Below are 17,001 nucleotides of genomic sequence, written 5' to 3'. Positions count from 1 at the left end.
TACTCCAAAATGTGAACTCGCACTCCATGGCAGACCACCTTCCACCCCGCACCGCAAACTCCCTTTAAAAAAGGAATTTTCTTTAAAAATAAATTTGGCTCCGCGGAAGGCCAATTGATCATCGCGTATTTCCGGGTGATGCAATAAATCATCTGGGCTTGGGGGCTCGAACCTGCTTCACGATACTGGGGGGAAAAAAAGGGGGGGAAAGGGGGATAGAAGAGGTCCCCCGAGGCCTCTTACATCCACGCTCCTTCCACCTCCTGTTTTTCAATCGAGAAAATTCAGGTGAAGGTTCATTTCATGCTTAAATTAAAAATATCCCTGCATCCGTCTCTTTGTTGACATTCCCGCTGACGTGCCGTCCGAAGGCAAGCATCAGTGATGTCGGCGACTGACGTCATTACCAGTAAATATTTATACGATGCAGATCAAATGCAGCGGAGATACAAATCCATCAGAGCCCTGTCTTGTCCGATGGAAATCAATCGTCAATACATCATGAGAGCGATCAGTGTCAGGCAGTGCAGAATGCGAAGTCGCAGCCGGGAGTCCGAACACGGGATATGGACCTGACATGCTGTTTGATTGATCTGGAGGAGAGGAAAGGCGTATGTGTTAAGAATATGAAGAAGCACTAATGCCTGTCTTGCCGCGTCGTCTACAAGTCATCTACGAGTCGTCTCTTATTGTTGAATGTCTTTATATCCCGTGGATGACATATAGGGGCATGTAGAGGTCGTAATTTTTGGTTTGTATATAGTGTCTGGTAATGGATTGTGTGTGTGTGTGTATGTGTATATTTACTATTTGTATCCGCAGAATTGAGCTATTAGCTCTTGGACCCCGCCTTTCTAACCAATTATTTTTTCCGCTGTTATTTTTCTACATATATTTTTCTTATCACACGCGCGCAAACACACACACACACACACACACACACACACACACACACACACACACACACACACACACACACACACACACACACACACACACACACACAGTCCCGTAACACCTGTCTAACTCCCAGGTATTTGTTTCAGCCTCTGCCGGGGATCGAACCCGGGCCTTTAGGATTACGATCCCAGATAGCTGTTCCCTCAGCCGCGGGGCACCCAGATTGTGTGTGTGCACTCACCTAGTTATACTCACCTAGTTGAGTTTCTATAACACTGAGCTCCAGCTCCTGCTCCCCATCCTTTGCTTTTTGATCTAATTCCAATTCTCTTTTGAACTGTTTTCACTTTTACTTTAAAAGGTCGAATACAACTTTTTTAAACTGTGTGGAAGTAAGACTTGCGTCATGACATGGTATATATATTAGGAAAACAACGAACCTGATTGTCAAACAAATAATGCAAATTGGTGCTTCGTGTTGTAACGAGAGAGACGGGATCTTGACGTGTCCCTTGTCAACTGACGCGTGAAAATTCCACGAGGGCCTTCAAAGTGACGTGACAGGTCGTCACAGGACGTGACTGGTCGTCAAAGGACGTGACAGGTCGTCAAAGGCCGTAACAGGTCGTCAAAGGTCGTGACAGGTCGTCAAAGTGGCGTGACAGGTCGTCAAAGGACGTGACAGGTCGTCAAAGTGACGTGACAGGTCGTCAAAGTGACGTGACAGGTCGTCAAAGGACGTGACCGGTCGTCAAAGGACGTGACAGGTCGTCAAAGAACGTGACAGATCGTCAAAAGACGTGACAGATCGTCAGAATGACGTGACAGGTCGTCAAAGGACGTGACAGGTCGTCAAAGGACGTGACAGGTCGTCAAAAGACGTGACAGGTCAAAGGACGTGACAGGTCGTCAAAGGACGTGACAGGTTGTCAAAGGCCGTGACAGATCGTCAAAAGACGTGACAGGTCAAAGGACGTGACAGGTCGTCAAAGGACGTGACAGGTTGTCAAAGTGACGTGACAGGTCGTCAAAGGCCGTGACAAGTCATCAACGTAACGTGACAGGTCATCAAAGTAACGTGACAGGTCATCAAAGTAACGTGACAGGTCATCAAAGTAACGTGACAGGGTCATCAAAGTAACGTGACAGGTCATCAACGTAACGTGACAGGTCATCAAAGTAACGTGACAGGTCATCAAAGTAACGTGACAGGTCGTCAAAGTAACGTGACAGGTCATCAACGTAACGTGACAGGTCATCAAAGTAACGTGACAGGTCGTCAAAGTAACGTGACAGGTCATCAAAGTAACGTGACAGGTCATCAAAGTAACGTGACAGGTCATCAAAGTAACGTGACAGGTCATCAAAGTAACGTGACAGGTCATCAAAGTAACGTGACAGGTCGTCAAAGTAACGTGACAGGTCATCAAAGTAACGTGACAGGTCGTCAAAGTAACGTGACAGGTCATCAAAGTAACGTGACAGGTCGTCAAAGTAACGTGACAGGTCATCAAAGTAACGTGACAGGTCATCAAAGTAACGTGACAGGTCATCAAAGTAACGTGACAGGTCATCAAAGTAACGTGACAGGTCATTAAAGTAACGTGACAGGTCATCAAAGTAACGTGACAGGTCATCAAAGTAACGTGACAGGTCATCAAAGTAACGTGACAGGTCATCAAAGTAACGTGACAGGTCATCAAAGTAACGTGACAGGTCATCAAAGTAACGTGACAGGTCATCAAAGTAACGTGACAAGTCATCAGAGTAACGTGACAGGTCATCAAAGTAACGTGACAGGTCATCAAAGTAACGTGACAGGTCATCAAAGTAACGTGACAGGTCATCAAAGTAACGTGACAATCTGGCCCAATGTTTATCAGTAAACTCGAGACCAACGATACAGATTTAATTAACAGTAAAAAATAGTCAAGTATGAACAAAATAATTGTTTGCTACCGTACTCCTTAAGCTCTCTCAAAATACAGTAATACACTTATTTAGTTTTTTGAATAAACTAAAGGTCAAAATGCGTCGTAGGCTGAAGAATGTCTGACTGAAAAATCCCAACACGAGATATTCAAGACACGTGTTAAAATATGTGGAAAAATATGTATAATGAAAAACTTCATATTTTCTCAACACGGGAATTTCTATATAGTATTATAAAAATAAATCTCTATTGTACATTTTTATTTATATAAATTTTTTTACTTGCGACAGGCTTTTAAATAAAGGAAGGAGGTATTGTTTTAGTTTATTTTACTTGCTCCCCTCTCTCACCCCTTCCCCTCCCTCCCTCGGTCTGTCTTCCCCTTGCTTTGTCTCATTCCTCCCCTCCCTTTCCCTTCCCTTCCCTTCCCTTTACTCGCTCTGTCTTGATGATATAATAGACCTGTACCCAAGATTTACGATGTAATGGAACAATAATGTAATAAATGGGATGTGATTATTACATAGTTATAATCGACCAGTCGACAGGTCCAATAGTCGATCAGTTAGTCGACCAGACCTCGAACCAAGGAGGCTTGGTCGACGACCGGGCCGCGGGGACGCTAAGCCCCGGAAACACCTCAAGGTAACCTCAAGGTAGTCCTGTAAAACCCCGCTATGTGACATAGCTGGAATATGTTGGAAGCTCCCTTTATATGAATGATAAACGGCTTGCACACAACTGATGACGATCGAAAATGTCTCGAGAAGTGCTTTGCTGACGACATCTGTTCGAATCACACAACTGTAAATGCAGCCCGTCCTCGCATACGAAGATCCAAGCTCGTTAGTGCATCCGCCAAACCTCCTATTTATGAATGAAAAGCGGTTTACACACGACTCACAACTGATGTCGTCCGAACACTTCCGGAACAAGTGCTTCGCTCACCTCCTCTGTTCGAACTACAATTCAATAAATGCTTCACCCACGTACTTCAAATACAAATAATCGCCAACAGAACTTAAAAGCCTAACTTAACCTAACCTAACCATCCCCTTACTATACAATGAACTTTAATATAAACTAATATTAATTTATATTTGAGAGCAAACCTAGTTTTAACACGTAATATGTTAAAAACTAATTAACGCGTATTGTGGAACGGCTGCCACCTAAATTAACGAGTGAGGCTTGTTGACAGGTCGCTGAGCACTCTACTTTCGCGGGTCGACTCGTTAAGACAGTAGAATTGGTGTGTGGTGATTGTGCTGTGACCAGTGTAACGGATATCTATATATATATAATGTAAATATGTGGTTTGATCACCACATGTATAGTGTTAGTGACTCATGTCCTACCTGGGAGTGTTGTGTCAAGCACCTCGACCGGTGTGACCGCACCCGGACCGGTGTAACCGCACCTGGACCGGTGTAACCACATTTGGACCAGTGTGACCGCACCCGGACTGGTGTAACCGCACTTGACCGGTGTAACCGCACCTGGACCGGTGTAACCGCACCTAGACCAGACGTGTGACCACATTGCACTACACTACACAACACCAGGACCCTCGTCGTGCAAGGTACGCAACTCCTCAATTCACAACCGTCACCTCTACCGTAACTGTTTCATCTAAATTATTTATCAATCTATCTCAATATATCTGTGATCGTTCATGTTGTGATTATAACATGTATATGGTGTGTGAGAATTTCAATTCATAAAGACATTTCTTTAAATCGTTTTCATTCCATTTCAGGTAAGAGAATTGAGGTCTTCGAGGGACAGAAATCCACCAGCTTTGAGGTACGTTCCAATTTCCTTATTTCGGCATTTTCGGGCGTGTTATTATTATTTTTAAGGGAAGTCGAGTGGTACTCAAGACGGAGCCACACCGACCTCCTCGATTCCGATTCCTCGTACACAGATGGCATTTTTTTCTCCCTGAAGACGGTCATTTTGTATTATAATTTGCCCCTAGGCCTATCATAGTGGTTCTTAGGAAAACGGGCCCTCATCAAGACGCTAACCAGTGATTTACCTATCCACAAGGCCAACATCGGTTGTTTACTAGGAAGTAGAATACTATACTTTACTATAGCCTATCCAAGATTATATTGGGATTAACTATTGCCTATCTCTAATCCCAGTCTTCTTGCCTATTCTCCAAGAACTGTTTTAGGTTAGTTTCGCTTAGTAAAGAACCCAAATGATTCATTTAGCATTTCCTCCAGATTGTCTCCTTCAGGTATTATTCGTTTTAGTCTTATTGCTAGAGATTGGAGTGTGTGAGGGGGGGGGGGGAGTTTGAGTGCTGGGGGCGGCGTGGTCAGAACAGCAAATATGAGTGGAGGGTCAAGCTTTGATAATTTTTTTTTTAATTTTGCCCTGAGGGGCGAGTTTATTGGGCAGCGCCACTCATCTTGTGAGTGGACATACCGCCGTAGCAGCATGTACAACACTCCCCAAAAGGAAGAAAACCCGTTGGGTTGTGAATTATGGTTTGGAGACTTCTGTTGTCATATAAGTATAGATCTTGTAGGTCCAGCAGCAGCAACACCTCGTATGATTACCTATGGAAATTCTTAGAATAATAAAGAAAACTCATAATTTTACGCAAGATGCTGCGATTTTTCCTTACAACAAAAATTAACCATAACTCGCTCATCTTCTTAAAGCTCAAACAGCCTCAAAACATTCCTCTTCCCACAAAAGTATTAATATTTCTGATCCAATAATGGTGCTTTTCCACAAGTTTGATTATAACAAACTCAATAAAGAACTATTCTTAAGAACCTTAACATTACTGATCCAGTAAAATACTTTTTCGGTAAATATCAATGTCATTAACCAAATAAAGTATTCTCTCCAAAAGCCAGAACATAGTTAACACAATAGAGAACTTTCTCTAACAAATCAAACGGCCATTTTATTAGCAACAATCCTCTTCTACTACTAAACACCTGTCCCTCAAAGAGCAGCGCTCTACTCTAACACTTTCCCCTTAACGAGCATCCATATCCAACATCCCTCCCTTAACAGGCAAAAGCCCTATTCAAAACCCCTTCCTTTACCAGCAGCTCTCTCTACTCCCCAACTAGCAGCCCTCTCCCCCCCCCAAGCAGCAGCCCTCTCCTTCCCAATCAGCAGCCCTCTCCTCCCCAAGCAGCAGCCCTCTCCTGTAACACCGCCCAATTGTAACACCACCCTAAAATGTACCACTATAATGGAACACCACTATAATGGAACACTAAACTATCCTGAGTAACACTTCCTCATCGGTTGCACTTGATAACACTGTTATGAGCTGACATATGATGGTTACACCGGAACCAAAGGTACACTGCCAATAAGGAAATGCTAACACAAAGATTAAATACGCTGCCACCATCTGCCTTTGACCATTGAAACTATATCAAGCAACGAGGCAAGAAACATTGCTTGACTTGGAGAGTACTTCTATGACTGTCATTAATTATGAAAACGGTTGTCAGCCACTATATCCAAAAGGCTAAGAGGATTCAACAATTGACACAGACGGGAAATTTCACGTAAGTTTATTGAGACCAAAATTATGTCAATCACCAATTATAAATCCTACCCTAACACTGGCAAAAAGTTAAGAAATTTGGACATGGAACAAAAACTCAGAGATCACACACATTACCTTAAGCTATCTGTCTCTCCCTGGCTGAGATGTTCTTCACAGCCCCGCTCTCGATCCCGGTGTACCGCACTCTCTGCCTTTTAAGTCCCTACAGGACCTATATATACAACCCCCACAGGGGGAGGGGAAGATCTGCTGTTGCTACCCACCAAGAATGTACAAACACTCAAGAAATATTTCAAAAAGCTTGTTTGACATTCACCATACACTCTTCAAGAGAGGAGTTATTAATTACATGTGACTGACCTCTGACCTGGCCAAAAAGGGGAAGATCCAAGGATGTTTACACATAAGAATCTGGAGTCTAATTCCCTTGCATGAAATATTACATACTTGAAACTATGCTGACTAAGACTAACCCAGGAATTTTTTTAATATACAAGATGAACCGGAGGTCATCTGGGCTGACCTCTTGAAGAAGGCTTCCCTGGGTGTGAACTCTAAAGGGGGGGGGAGAGGTCCTGGGTGTTACACTCCTCCCCAAGCAGCAACCCTCTCCTCCCCAACCAGCAGCCCTCTCCTCCCCCAAGCAGCAGCCCTCTCCTCCCCCAAGCAGCAGCCCTCTCCTCCCCCAAGCAGCAGCCCTCTCCTCCCCAAGCAGCAGCCCTCTCCTCCCCAAGCAGCAGCCCTCTCCTCCCCAAGCAGCAGCCCTCTCCTCCCCAACCAGCAGCCCTCTCCTCCCCAACCAGCAGCCCTCTCCTCCCCCAAGCAGCAGCCCTCTCCTCCCCAAGCAGCAGCCCTCTCCTCCCCAACCAGCAGCCCTCTCCTCCCCCAAGCAGCAGCCCTCTCCTCCCCCAAGCAGCAGCCCTCTCCTCCCCAAGCAGCAGCCCTCTCCTCCCCAAGCAGCAGCCCTCTCCTCCCCCAAGCAGCAGCCCTCTCCTCCCCCAAGCAGCAGCCCTCTCCTCCCCAAGCAGCAGCCCTCTCCTCCCCAACCAGCAGCCCTCTCCTCCCCCAAGCAGCAGCCCTCTCCTCCCCCAAGCAGCAGCCCTCTCCTCCCCAACCAGCAGCCCTCTCCTCCCCAAGCAGCAGCCCTCTCCTCCCCAAGCAGCAGCCCTCTCCTCCCCAACCAGCAGCCCTCTCCTCCCCCAAGCAGCAGCCCTCTCCTCCCCCAAGCAGCAGCCCTCTCCTCCCCCAAGCAGCAGCCCTCTCCTCCCCCAAGCAGCAGCCCTCTCCCCCCCAAGCAGCAGCCCTCTCCTCCCCCAAGCAGCAGCCCTCTCCTCCCCAACCAGCAGCCCTCTCCTCCCCCAACCAGCAGCCCTCTCCTCCCCCAAGCAGCAGCCCTCTCCTCATCCAACCAGCAGCCCTCTCCTCCCCCAAGCAGCAGCCCTCTCCCCCCCAACCGGCAGCCCTCTCCTCCCCAAGCAGCAGCCCTCTCCTCCCCAACCAGCAGCCCTCTCCTCCCCCAACCAGCAGCCCTCTCCTCCCCCAAGCAGCAGCCCTCTCCTCCCCCAACCAGCAGCCCTCTCCTCCCCCAAGCAGCAGCCCTCTCCTCCCCCAAGCAGCAGCCCTCTCCTCCCCCAAGCAGCAGCCCTCTCCCCCCCAAGCAGCAGCCCTCTCCTCCCCCAAGCAGCAGCCCTCTCCTCCCCCCAAGCAGCAGCCCTCTCCTCCCCAAGCAGCAGCCCTCTCCCCCCCCAAGCAGCAGCCCTCTCCTCCCCAAGCAGCAGCCCTCTCCCCCCCCAAGCAGCAGCCCTCTCCTCCCCCCATAGCAGCAGCCCTCTCCTCCCCAAGCAGCAGCCGTCTCCCCCCTAAGCAGCAGCTCTCTCCTCCCCCAAGCAGCAGCCCTCTCCCCCCCAAGCAGCAGCCCTCTCCCCCCAAGCAGCAGCCCTCTCCCCCCCAAGCAGCAGCCCTCTCCTCCCCCCAAGCAGCAGCCCTCTCCTCCCCAAGCAGCAGCCTTCTCCTCCCCAAGCAGCAGCCTTCTCCTCCCCAACTAGCAGCCCTCTCCTCCCCAACCAGCAGCCCTCTCCTCCCCCCAAGCAGCAGCCCTCTCCTCCCCAAGCAGCAGCCTTCTCCTCCCCAAGCAGCAGCCTTCTCCTCCCCAACTAGCAGCCCTCTCCTCCCCCAAGCAGCAGCCTTCTCCTCCCCAACTAGCAGCCCTCTCCTCCCCCAAGCAGCAGCCCTCTCCTCATCCAAGCAGCAGCCCTCTCCTCCCCCAAGCAGCAGCCCTCTCCTCCCCCAAGCAGCAGCCCTCTCCTCCCCCAAGCAGCAGCTCTCTCCTCCCCCAAGCAGCAGCTCTCTCCTCCCCCAAGCAGCAGCTCTCTCCTCCCCAAGCAGCAGCCCTCTCCCCCCCAAGCAGCAGCCCTCTCCTCCCCCCAAGCAGCAGCCCTCTCCTCCCCAAGCAGCAGCCTTCTCCTCCCCAACTAGCAGCCCTCTCCTCCCCCCAAGCAGCAGCCCTCTCCTCCCCAAGCAGCAGCCTTCTCCTCCCCAAGCAGCAGCCTTCTCCTCCCCAAGCAGCAGCCTTCTCCTCCCCAACCAGCAGCCCTCTCCTCCCCAACCAGCAGCCCTCTCCTCCCCCAACCAGCAGCCCTCTCCTCCCCCAAGCAGCAGCCCTCTCCTCCCCCAAGCAGCAGCCCTCTCCTCATCCAAGCAGCAGCCCTCTCCTCCCCCAAGCAGCAGCCCTCTCCTCCCCCAAGCAGCAGCTCTCTCCTCCCCCAAGCAGCAGCTCTCTCCTCCCCCAAGCAGCAGCCCTCTCCCCCCCAACCAGCAGCCCTCTCCTCCCCAAGGAGCAGCTCTCTCCTCCCCCAACCAGCAGCTCTCTCCTCCCCCAAGCAGCAGCTCTCTCCTCCCCCAAGCAGCAGCTCTCTCCTCCCCCAAGCAGCAGCCCTCTCCCCCCCAAACAGCAGCCCTCTCCTCCCCAACCAGCAGCCCTCTCCTCCCCCAACCAGCAGCCCTCTCCTCCTCCAAGCAGCAGTCTTCTCCTCATCCAAGCAGCAGCTCTCTCCTCCCCCAAGCAGCAGCTCTCTCCTCCCCAAGCAGCAGCCCTCTCCTCCCCCAAGCAGCAGCCCACTCCTCCCCCCAAGCAGCAGCCCTCTCCTCCCCCCAAGCAGCAGCCCTCTCCTCCCCCAAGCAGCAGTCTTCTCCCCAAGCAGCAGCCCTCTCCTCCCCAAGCAGCAGCCCTCTCCTCCCCAAACAGCAGCCCTCTCCTCCCCAACTAGCAGCCCTCTCCTCCCCCAAGCAGCAGCAGCCCTCTCCTCCCCCAAGCAGCAGCCCTCTCCTCCCCAAGCAGCAGCCCTCTCCTCCCCCAAGCAGCAGCAGCCCTCTCCTCCCCCAAGCAGCAGCAGCCCTCTCCTCCCCCAAGCAGCAGCAGCCCTCTCCTCCCCCAAGCAGCAGCAGCCCTCTCCTCCCCCAAGCAGCAGCAGCCCTCTCCTCCCCCAAGCAGCAGCAGCCCTCTCCTCCCCCAAGCAGCAGCAGCTCTCTCCTCCCCCAAGCAGCAGCAGCCCTCTCCTCCCCAAGCAGCAGCAGCCCTCTCCTCCCCCAAGCAGCAGCAGCCCTCTCCTCCCCAAGCAGCAGCAGCCCTCTCCTCCCTAAGCAGCAGCAACCCTCTCCTCCCCCAAGCAGCAGCCCTCTCCTCTCCCAAGCAGCAGCAGCCCTCTCCTCCCCAAGCAGCAGCAGCCCTCTCCTCCCCCAAGCAGCAGCAGCCCTCTTCTCCCCAGCTAACAGTCTTCACCAAACACCATCTCATTTCTCTTCCCTGCTAGTCATGGGAGAGGAAACAGGAGGCAGCAAGAGTGTTGCAGCCAGCTCCCCCTTGTCTATGTGGACTTCATCACCCTAAAGGCCATCCCATCGCGCCTCCTACACAAACTCTTTTATAGATTCCAATGAAAGTCTAATCAACTCCCTTCTGAAATTTCCCCTAAGTTGTCCTGGCGAGCGTTCACAAACCCCCTCCCCGACTTTCCTTCTCCCAGAACCATCCCATCCTGGCTTCAGTACGGCGTCGGGAATGGTAAAAGTTAGCGATACGTGTCCCTGGCAGAGGCAACCCAGGCTGGAATAAAGGGCAAATAGGTAAATTCCCGCAGACTGCCTCGGGTGGGTTAGGCCGCGCGGACAGCCGCCCGCTTCCTCTACTGCCTCGCCCACCCCATAAGATTTCATTGCATGGCGTGTCCCTGATTGTGAAGTCGTCGGGGCGGCTCACTCCGGCTCGACGATGGCTCCTGGTGGGGTCGTGTCGGGTCGTGGTGGCTCGTCTCGGGTCGTTGGGGCCGCTCGCCTGCCTCACAGCGCCCCTGGGCTTACAAACATTACACAGACTGCTGCTGTATAGCGCCGGCACGCTGCCGGTCACAGGAAGTGTCGGGGAGCAGCCTGCCTCCAGCCAGTTTCTTTGTCATCGTGCAAGTGATGACACTTGTCTTTGTTCACTCTCTTAGTGGGTTTGTTGTTGGTGAGGGAGAGTGAGGGGGGGGTTTGTTGTTGGTGTGGGAGAGTGAGGGGTTTGTTGTTGGTGAGGGAGAGTGAGGGGGGGGGTTTGTTGTTGGTGTGGGAGAGTGAGGGGTTTGTTGTTGGTGTGGGAGAGTGAGAGGTTTGTTGTTGGTGAGGGAGAGTGAGGGGTTTGTTGTTGGTGAGGGAGAGTGAGGGGTTTGTTGTTGGTGAGGGGGAGTGAGGGGTTTGTTGTTAGTGAGGGAGAGTGAGGGGTTTGTTGTTGGTGTGGGAGAGTGAGGGGTTTGTTGTTGGTGAGGGAGAGTGAGGGGTTTGTTGCTGGTGAGAGAATGAGGAGGACTGACACTTCCCAGTGACAAAACAGAACTAGAAACTAATCTAAGAAAATAAATGGAAATACCCATCCCCTGTATAAGTGGTTAACAAGTGGAACGCCCTGAAAGAAGGAAAGAAGAAGTTGTGGGAGCCACCTCCATCCACAAATTTAAGACGATATGACGGTGAACTCGAACGCCAAAAAAAAGTAAACAAAAAAAATTAAAAATAGGCTCAACCAGGCTAGTTAGTAGGCAGGACACAAAGTCCCTGTTAGGGGGGGAAGGACAACTCACCACATCAGCTATCATCTTCACCACATGCATCATGCCTCTGTACCATCATCTTCACATACATCATGCCTCTGTACCATCATCTTCACCACATACATCATGCCCCTGCACCACCATCTTCACCACATGCATCATGCCTCTGCCCCATCATCTTCACCACATACATCATGCCCCTGCACCACCATCTTCACCACATGCATCATGCCCCTGTACCATCATCTTCACCACATACATCATGCCTCTGTACCATCATCTTCACCACATACATCATGCCTCTGTACCATCATCTTCACCACATACATCCTGCCTCTGTACCATCATCTTCACCACATACATCATGCCCCTGCACCATCATCTTCACCACATACATCATGCCTCTGCACCATCATCTTCACCACATACATCATGCCTCTGCACCATCATCTTCACCACATACATCATGCCTCTGTACCATCATCTTCACCACATACATCATGCCTCTGTACCATCATCTTCACCACATACATCATGCCTCTGTACCATCATCTTCACCACATACATCCTGCCTCTGTACCATCATCTTCACCACATATATCATGCCTCTGTACCATCATCTTCACCACATATATCATGCCTCTGCACAATCATCACCATTTGTAAGAAGCATCGCTACTTGCGTCTTCTCTCCCCTCGTGCCGTAAAGCATTAGCGTTCTTCTACTTTCACCATTAGTGTCTTCATCACAGACAGCGAGAGGAACACTAAACTAGCCATTACTGTCACAATTACACAAGTGGCTCCTTCACCCCCCTCACAGCACTCCACGCTCAGTGGCAGACGCTCCGTCATCCACGGCCAACATGTGCGATATACGACCTCTGCCAACACCAAAGTTGCCTCCCCCCACCTCTCAGTCTCTGTCACCACCTCGGTGCTGGGGGACCACCTCACCATTCGCCCCCGTCAACAGTGCCGCCCCCGTCACCATTACCACAGCCAACCCACTCTCCTCACCCCACTCCTGTGACACCATTACCCTCCCCCCTACCGCCACCACCATCACCAGCAGCAGGAGCACATTCTCACCACACATCGTGGCCTGGTTCCCTGGCGGCCCCAGGAAAGTGGCGTTGGTGGCTAAGCCGGCGGGAAATATGGGCTCCCGGGACGCCACTAAAATTCTGGCGCGCTCATTTTCACGACATTTAGCACCGGGCAATCTGGCGGGCTTTCACACCCGTCTTAGTGGCTAAAGAAAATTGTCGCGTGTAGTGGAAGTAACCCCAAGCCACCCCGAGGCGGTATTCTGACCCTTGCTACCCCTCAGACCGAGGGGAGATAACACTTTCCCCTCGAAACCTTGTCCATGGCTCTCCGGGGACGAGCAGAAGAAGGCCCTACTTGCCGTTTGATCTCATAAAGAGGCAAAATATGAGCGCGGTCGCCATCTCATATCCGTGTGTGGAGAATGCATATGGCTGAATTAGCGGGGTCCAATGTCCACATTTTATTACTTATATTGTCGAGGACATAGTCTTTATCCCGGACTACCAACATACGTTTTAATATAGGAGATATCTTAGTGCTTCTTGGGGACTCCTCACCCCTAACTTTACCCCCCCTTTCCCCTTCACGACAACCTCCTCACTACATACGCGTGCACACACACATACGCGTGCACACACACATACGCGTGCACACACACACACATTCAATGGTGATTACACTCAATACACTCATAGGGTCTTGTGCTGGTGTGATCTAGGGGAATGCATGAGTCTACAGTTGTACACTCTGGCTCTGACACTACAGTTTTACATGCTAAACCAAAGTCTCCAATGTACTCCTTGAATCTGAGTCTACAGTATAGTAACTCGCTAAGTACAAGTCCCCACAATGTAACGACCGCTTCCCTCTGTCGTAATAACCGCGGCCTCTATTGTAATAACCCAATGTTCCCCAGTAGTAATCCTGTTATCTTGTTATCTCTCGTGATCGTAATATACGCTCTCTGTTGTACATCTCTGTCTCTCTTTACTCAATACCCCAGCTTAACACTGTTACAGTCCAGCATGACCCCTCACTGGACGGCCACGTATGTAAGAGGAATATTAAATGAGGAAGATACACCAAGGACAAGGGTTATTAGAAAAAAAAAACAATAACAAAACACATTTACACTGCCACCACCTTCCTGACCAACCATACCTGAATGTGTCAATCACCGATCCCCCAGGAAGGCAAGGAATCAGTAACCATGGGACTCCGGGTAATATGAATTTCAGTAATAACTTTTGGAAAATTAGTTTGTGTAATTTACGTTACTAATTTAAAACCAAAGGCAACTTTAGTATCGATTAATTGTTAGGAGAACCTGGGGGGCTTCCAATACAACACCTAAAAATGACAAAGTAGCAAAATATATCAAAGGGGAGTTAAGTGAATACCACTGGACAAGCTATACCATTTATTTTATGAAACATGTAAATTAAGACAATTTGAACACATCACCTATTCTATTTCCCTAGAGGCACAATGGATATTTACCGAGGACACAAAACTCAAGTGCACTATACCTTAAATACCCGCACCACGGCCACGATGTTGATGGCTGCCCTCAGCCCCGAGGATACGGGCTTGCGGCCCTGTTCCTAATACACTCCCAAGACACACTGATGAAATTTAGTTTTTCCAACTTATTGCTGGGAAGGATTACTCCTCCCACCATCTAATACAGCCCCAGGGCTCCACCCATTATTTTGGCCCTGGCCAACCATTTAACACGTAGGCCTGAGGTCTGGCTCTCTAGGGCCAATAAGGACTTGGCCCTTATCTCAGGCCAATCACCTTCACTGATCTGTCGTGGAAAGCTACATGAATTTCTGAAGATTGAGTCAGCTCTCCCCAGCTAGAGAAGGGGGACAAGGCGCGTCTATGGAGCCCAGACACCTGCGAGCAATGTTTACAAAACTGATAATTTATGTTCAAGCCTGTCTCCTCTAAGATAGGAGTAGGGACATTTGACTCTGCCTCGTATGGGGAAAAGGCCGGTGAGAGGGAAAGAGAGGGGATGAGAGGGGATGGAGAGGGGAACATCTGAGTGGGGAATTGAGTGGGAGAAGCCAAGGTATCCAAGACCACCCTACCCTCAGGTCAACCTCTTGACCCTGACAAATGGGCGACAGGGGGGGGGGGAAGAGGAGGAGACGAATGACGGCCAAGGGGAGGGGAGAAGGAAGGAGGGGAGAGGGAGAAGGAAAGGAGGGGAGAAGGGGAGGGAAAAGAGGGGAGAAGGGAGAACCAATGATCTGAGCCCCAGATCATTACAACTCCCCCTCCTCGGAAATTAAGAAATTTGTGTGTAAAGCAAGTTACACACACTTTTCTTATCCAGAAATCCTGCCCTACCCTAACCATTAACTCCAAAAACAACATTTTTAACCCAACATTATATTAAACCAATGCCTCAAAACAAAAGAAATTATCTAATCCTAACTAATTCCATACAATACTCCAACAACAATAACGGCACACCCAAAAGGTGCGCCCCAGCATGTATTTATACCTATCAACACAACAGTAATAATACATAAAACCTAAGGACAGAGACCGTCCCTATAATCCTGACTATCCAACTTGGATGCAGCCCCGTACCCTTCCAACTACCTGGAAGACAAAACATCCTATACCTGTCTTGATATAGTAACAAATAACTGGAGAAATCCCAACCTAACAATTACTAACTAGCTAAAATCAGCTGATAGCCTTCAGCTTTCCCAGTATTCCACCCGGAATAAAGATCAAACACATCACACAAAACATTAAATAAAAAAAAATCAATGTCATTAAAAAAATTTAACAAAATTATAAAATTATATCAAAATAGAAGAACACTACCTCTCAGGGACCTAGTGTTCCACTCCACACCTGTGGCAACTGTCCACCACAGCGCATCCCAATCTTAAAATCTAAAGAAAATACACAAAAATATTTTTATTATTAAAAAAAATTCAATGTCCACAGACATGTCCCTTAACCAACAACAACACTCTGGATATAAGTTCCTCCAACTCCTAATATCCCAGAGTTCATATTCAAGTCCACAACCACAGCGGGTGAACACATTTGTAAGACTGTGTACCACACCCTTATTGTTCAGTAAACCACAAAAAAAATTAAAAAAAATATATATGTATAACTATCAGTATCTAGGGTCTAGAAAAATCTAGATAAAGTTCCTCACTGATCAACGTTTCTAGAGACCCTACTAGATGGTTCTCAAACCAGTTTACTCATACAACTTATCTAGAGACAGGGTCAGTTTCTAATGTTCACTTTCTAGATTTATTTCTCTATTTCACTAGTTCTAGTTTTCAACATTTAATACTGTTCCAGAGAACTTTCCGAAGGTGTATAGGTGCTTACTATCAGATGGAAAATTAAAAGTTGAACTGTTCCGAGTTACCACAGTTTACTATATGAATAGCCTTCATTTTTATATGAAACTTTTCTATAAATATTTTCTCTCGTTCGTTCCTGTTGACATCTCGTTGCTGTAGATTCCGGCGACTACCTCATGTTGCTTGAAGATCCTGGTCGTCTGGAAGTTCCATTTCCGGCCTCGGCCAACTACGGACAGTACAGGGGGTCTCGTACTACCCGCACCTGACTTGAGTGACAGCTGGCAGCTGGCGGCTGTCAGCTCAGGTGGACCCCGCTAACAGGAACCCGGGTTCACCTCTTCTTATCGCTCCCCAAACAGTCTTGATGGATTGTTGTTAACCATGGCTGCCACAGTAGAGCACAGCTTCGACGTGTCACGATGTCTCGCGTTGGTAGTGAGGTTCGAGTGGCGTTGAAGAGGATGGCATGGTGACAGGACAGGTGGGCCCTGCCTCAGCTCCTGGGCGACGTCATCTACCGGCGTTTACTTGTCATCCCGGTACTACTGGGCCGGTACACCTTCCGTGCAACCCCTCGTGCAGCTGAACTTGGGCCGAGGTACAGGATTGTACCTCATCTGGCGATTCAGCAAGCACTCTGTAGGGGTAGTGCTGTTCGTACCTGAGACCACCGCGTTGCATCTTGGTTTCCACAGACGACGCAACCACAGGTTTTGATAAGAGCTGACAAGTCCTTGCAATTAGCGTTCTTCTTCGTAGACCACTCGTCTTCCACTTCCGGTTTTCCCGCAGTCTTGACTACGCGGCTGGTGGGCTTGGTTGGTGACCTTGAGACAACTTGCCCATGGTTGTGATGGTGACTGGACTCTGCTCCGTGACGACAGCATGGCTGGACTGGGACAACCTCGTTAGTGACGTGAGGTGTCGGCCGGGTGACTGTACGCCAGTCACCCCTTCCGGATAACCAATTGACGAGTTACCGGGTACAAGGGGGAGGACTTTATGTAACGTGCCTCAGACCCCGATCTTATCAACCAGGTGGGTCATCCCCAGACCTGCTGATCTCGATCCTTGGTTCACGTGTGACTGGGAGGCTGGAACTGGTGTACCATCAGAACTGAGAAA

At 49.9% G+C, this 17,001-nt stretch overlaps 2 protein-coding genes across 2 annotated transcripts; one reads left to right on the top strand and one right to left on the bottom strand.

Annotated features, from left to right (window-relative positions):
* Nucleotides 1–417: 417 nt before the first annotated feature.
* LOC138360067 (uncharacterized) lies at nucleotides 418–4,791 on the bottom strand. The gene is made up of 4 exons (XM_069320002.1): nucleotides 4,733–4,791; nucleotides 2,021–2,764; nucleotides 1,156–1,229; nucleotides 418–593 (listed from the first exon to the last, which is right to left on the bottom strand). Exons 1-4 carry the CDS (start codon nucleotides 4,789–4,791, stop codon nucleotides 418–420), a joined length of 1,053 nt encoding a protein of 350 aa, XP_069176103.1.
* A 251-nt stretch (nucleotides 4,792–5,042) lies between these two features.
* Nucleotides 5,043–9,652, top strand: LOC138360066 (uncharacterized). Its single transcript, XM_069320001.1, has 2 exons — nucleotides 5,043–5,081; nucleotides 8,432–9,652. Exons 1-2 carry the CDS (start codon nucleotides 5,043–5,045, stop codon nucleotides 9,650–9,652), a joined length of 1,260 nt encoding a protein of 419 aa, XP_069176102.1.
* The last annotated feature ends 7,349 nt before the right edge of the window (nucleotides 9,653–17,001 follow it).

Source organism: Procambarus clarkii, chromosome 94 (genome assembly GCF_040958095.1).
Source record: "Procambarus clarkii isolate CNS0578487 chromosome 94, FALCON_Pclarkii_2.0, whole genome shotgun sequence".
In the NCBI taxonomy this organism is placed as follows: domain Eukaryota; kingdom Metazoa; phylum Arthropoda; class Malacostraca; order Decapoda; family Cambaridae; genus Procambarus; species Procambarus clarkii.
Note: the sequence above shows the minus strand (reverse complement) of the source record. Positions and strands in the feature narration are given on the sequence as shown.

Bases quoted from the DNA above. Each gene is read 5' to 3' on its own strand.
- LOC138360066 (XM_069320001.1), top strand. From the start codon at position 5,043: ATGATTCATTTAGCATTTCCTCCAGATTGTCTCCTTCAG. The intron at 5,082-8,431 runs GTATTATTCGTT...CTCCCCAACTAG, and splicing joins CTCCAGATTGTCTCCTTCAG to CAGCCCTCTCCTCCCCAACC.
- LOC138360067 (XM_069320002.1), bottom strand. From the start codon at position 4,791: ATGACCGTCTTCAGGGAGAAAAAAATGCCATCTGTGTACGAGGAATCG. The intron at 2,765-4,732 runs GTCGGTGTGGCT...ACATTGGGCCAG, and splicing joins GAGGAATCGGAATCGAGGAG to ATTGTCACGTTACTTTGATG. The intron at 594-1,155 runs GTGAGTATAACT...CCTCTCCTCCAG, and splicing joins TGTTATAGAAACTCAACTAG to ATCAATCAAACAGCATGTCA.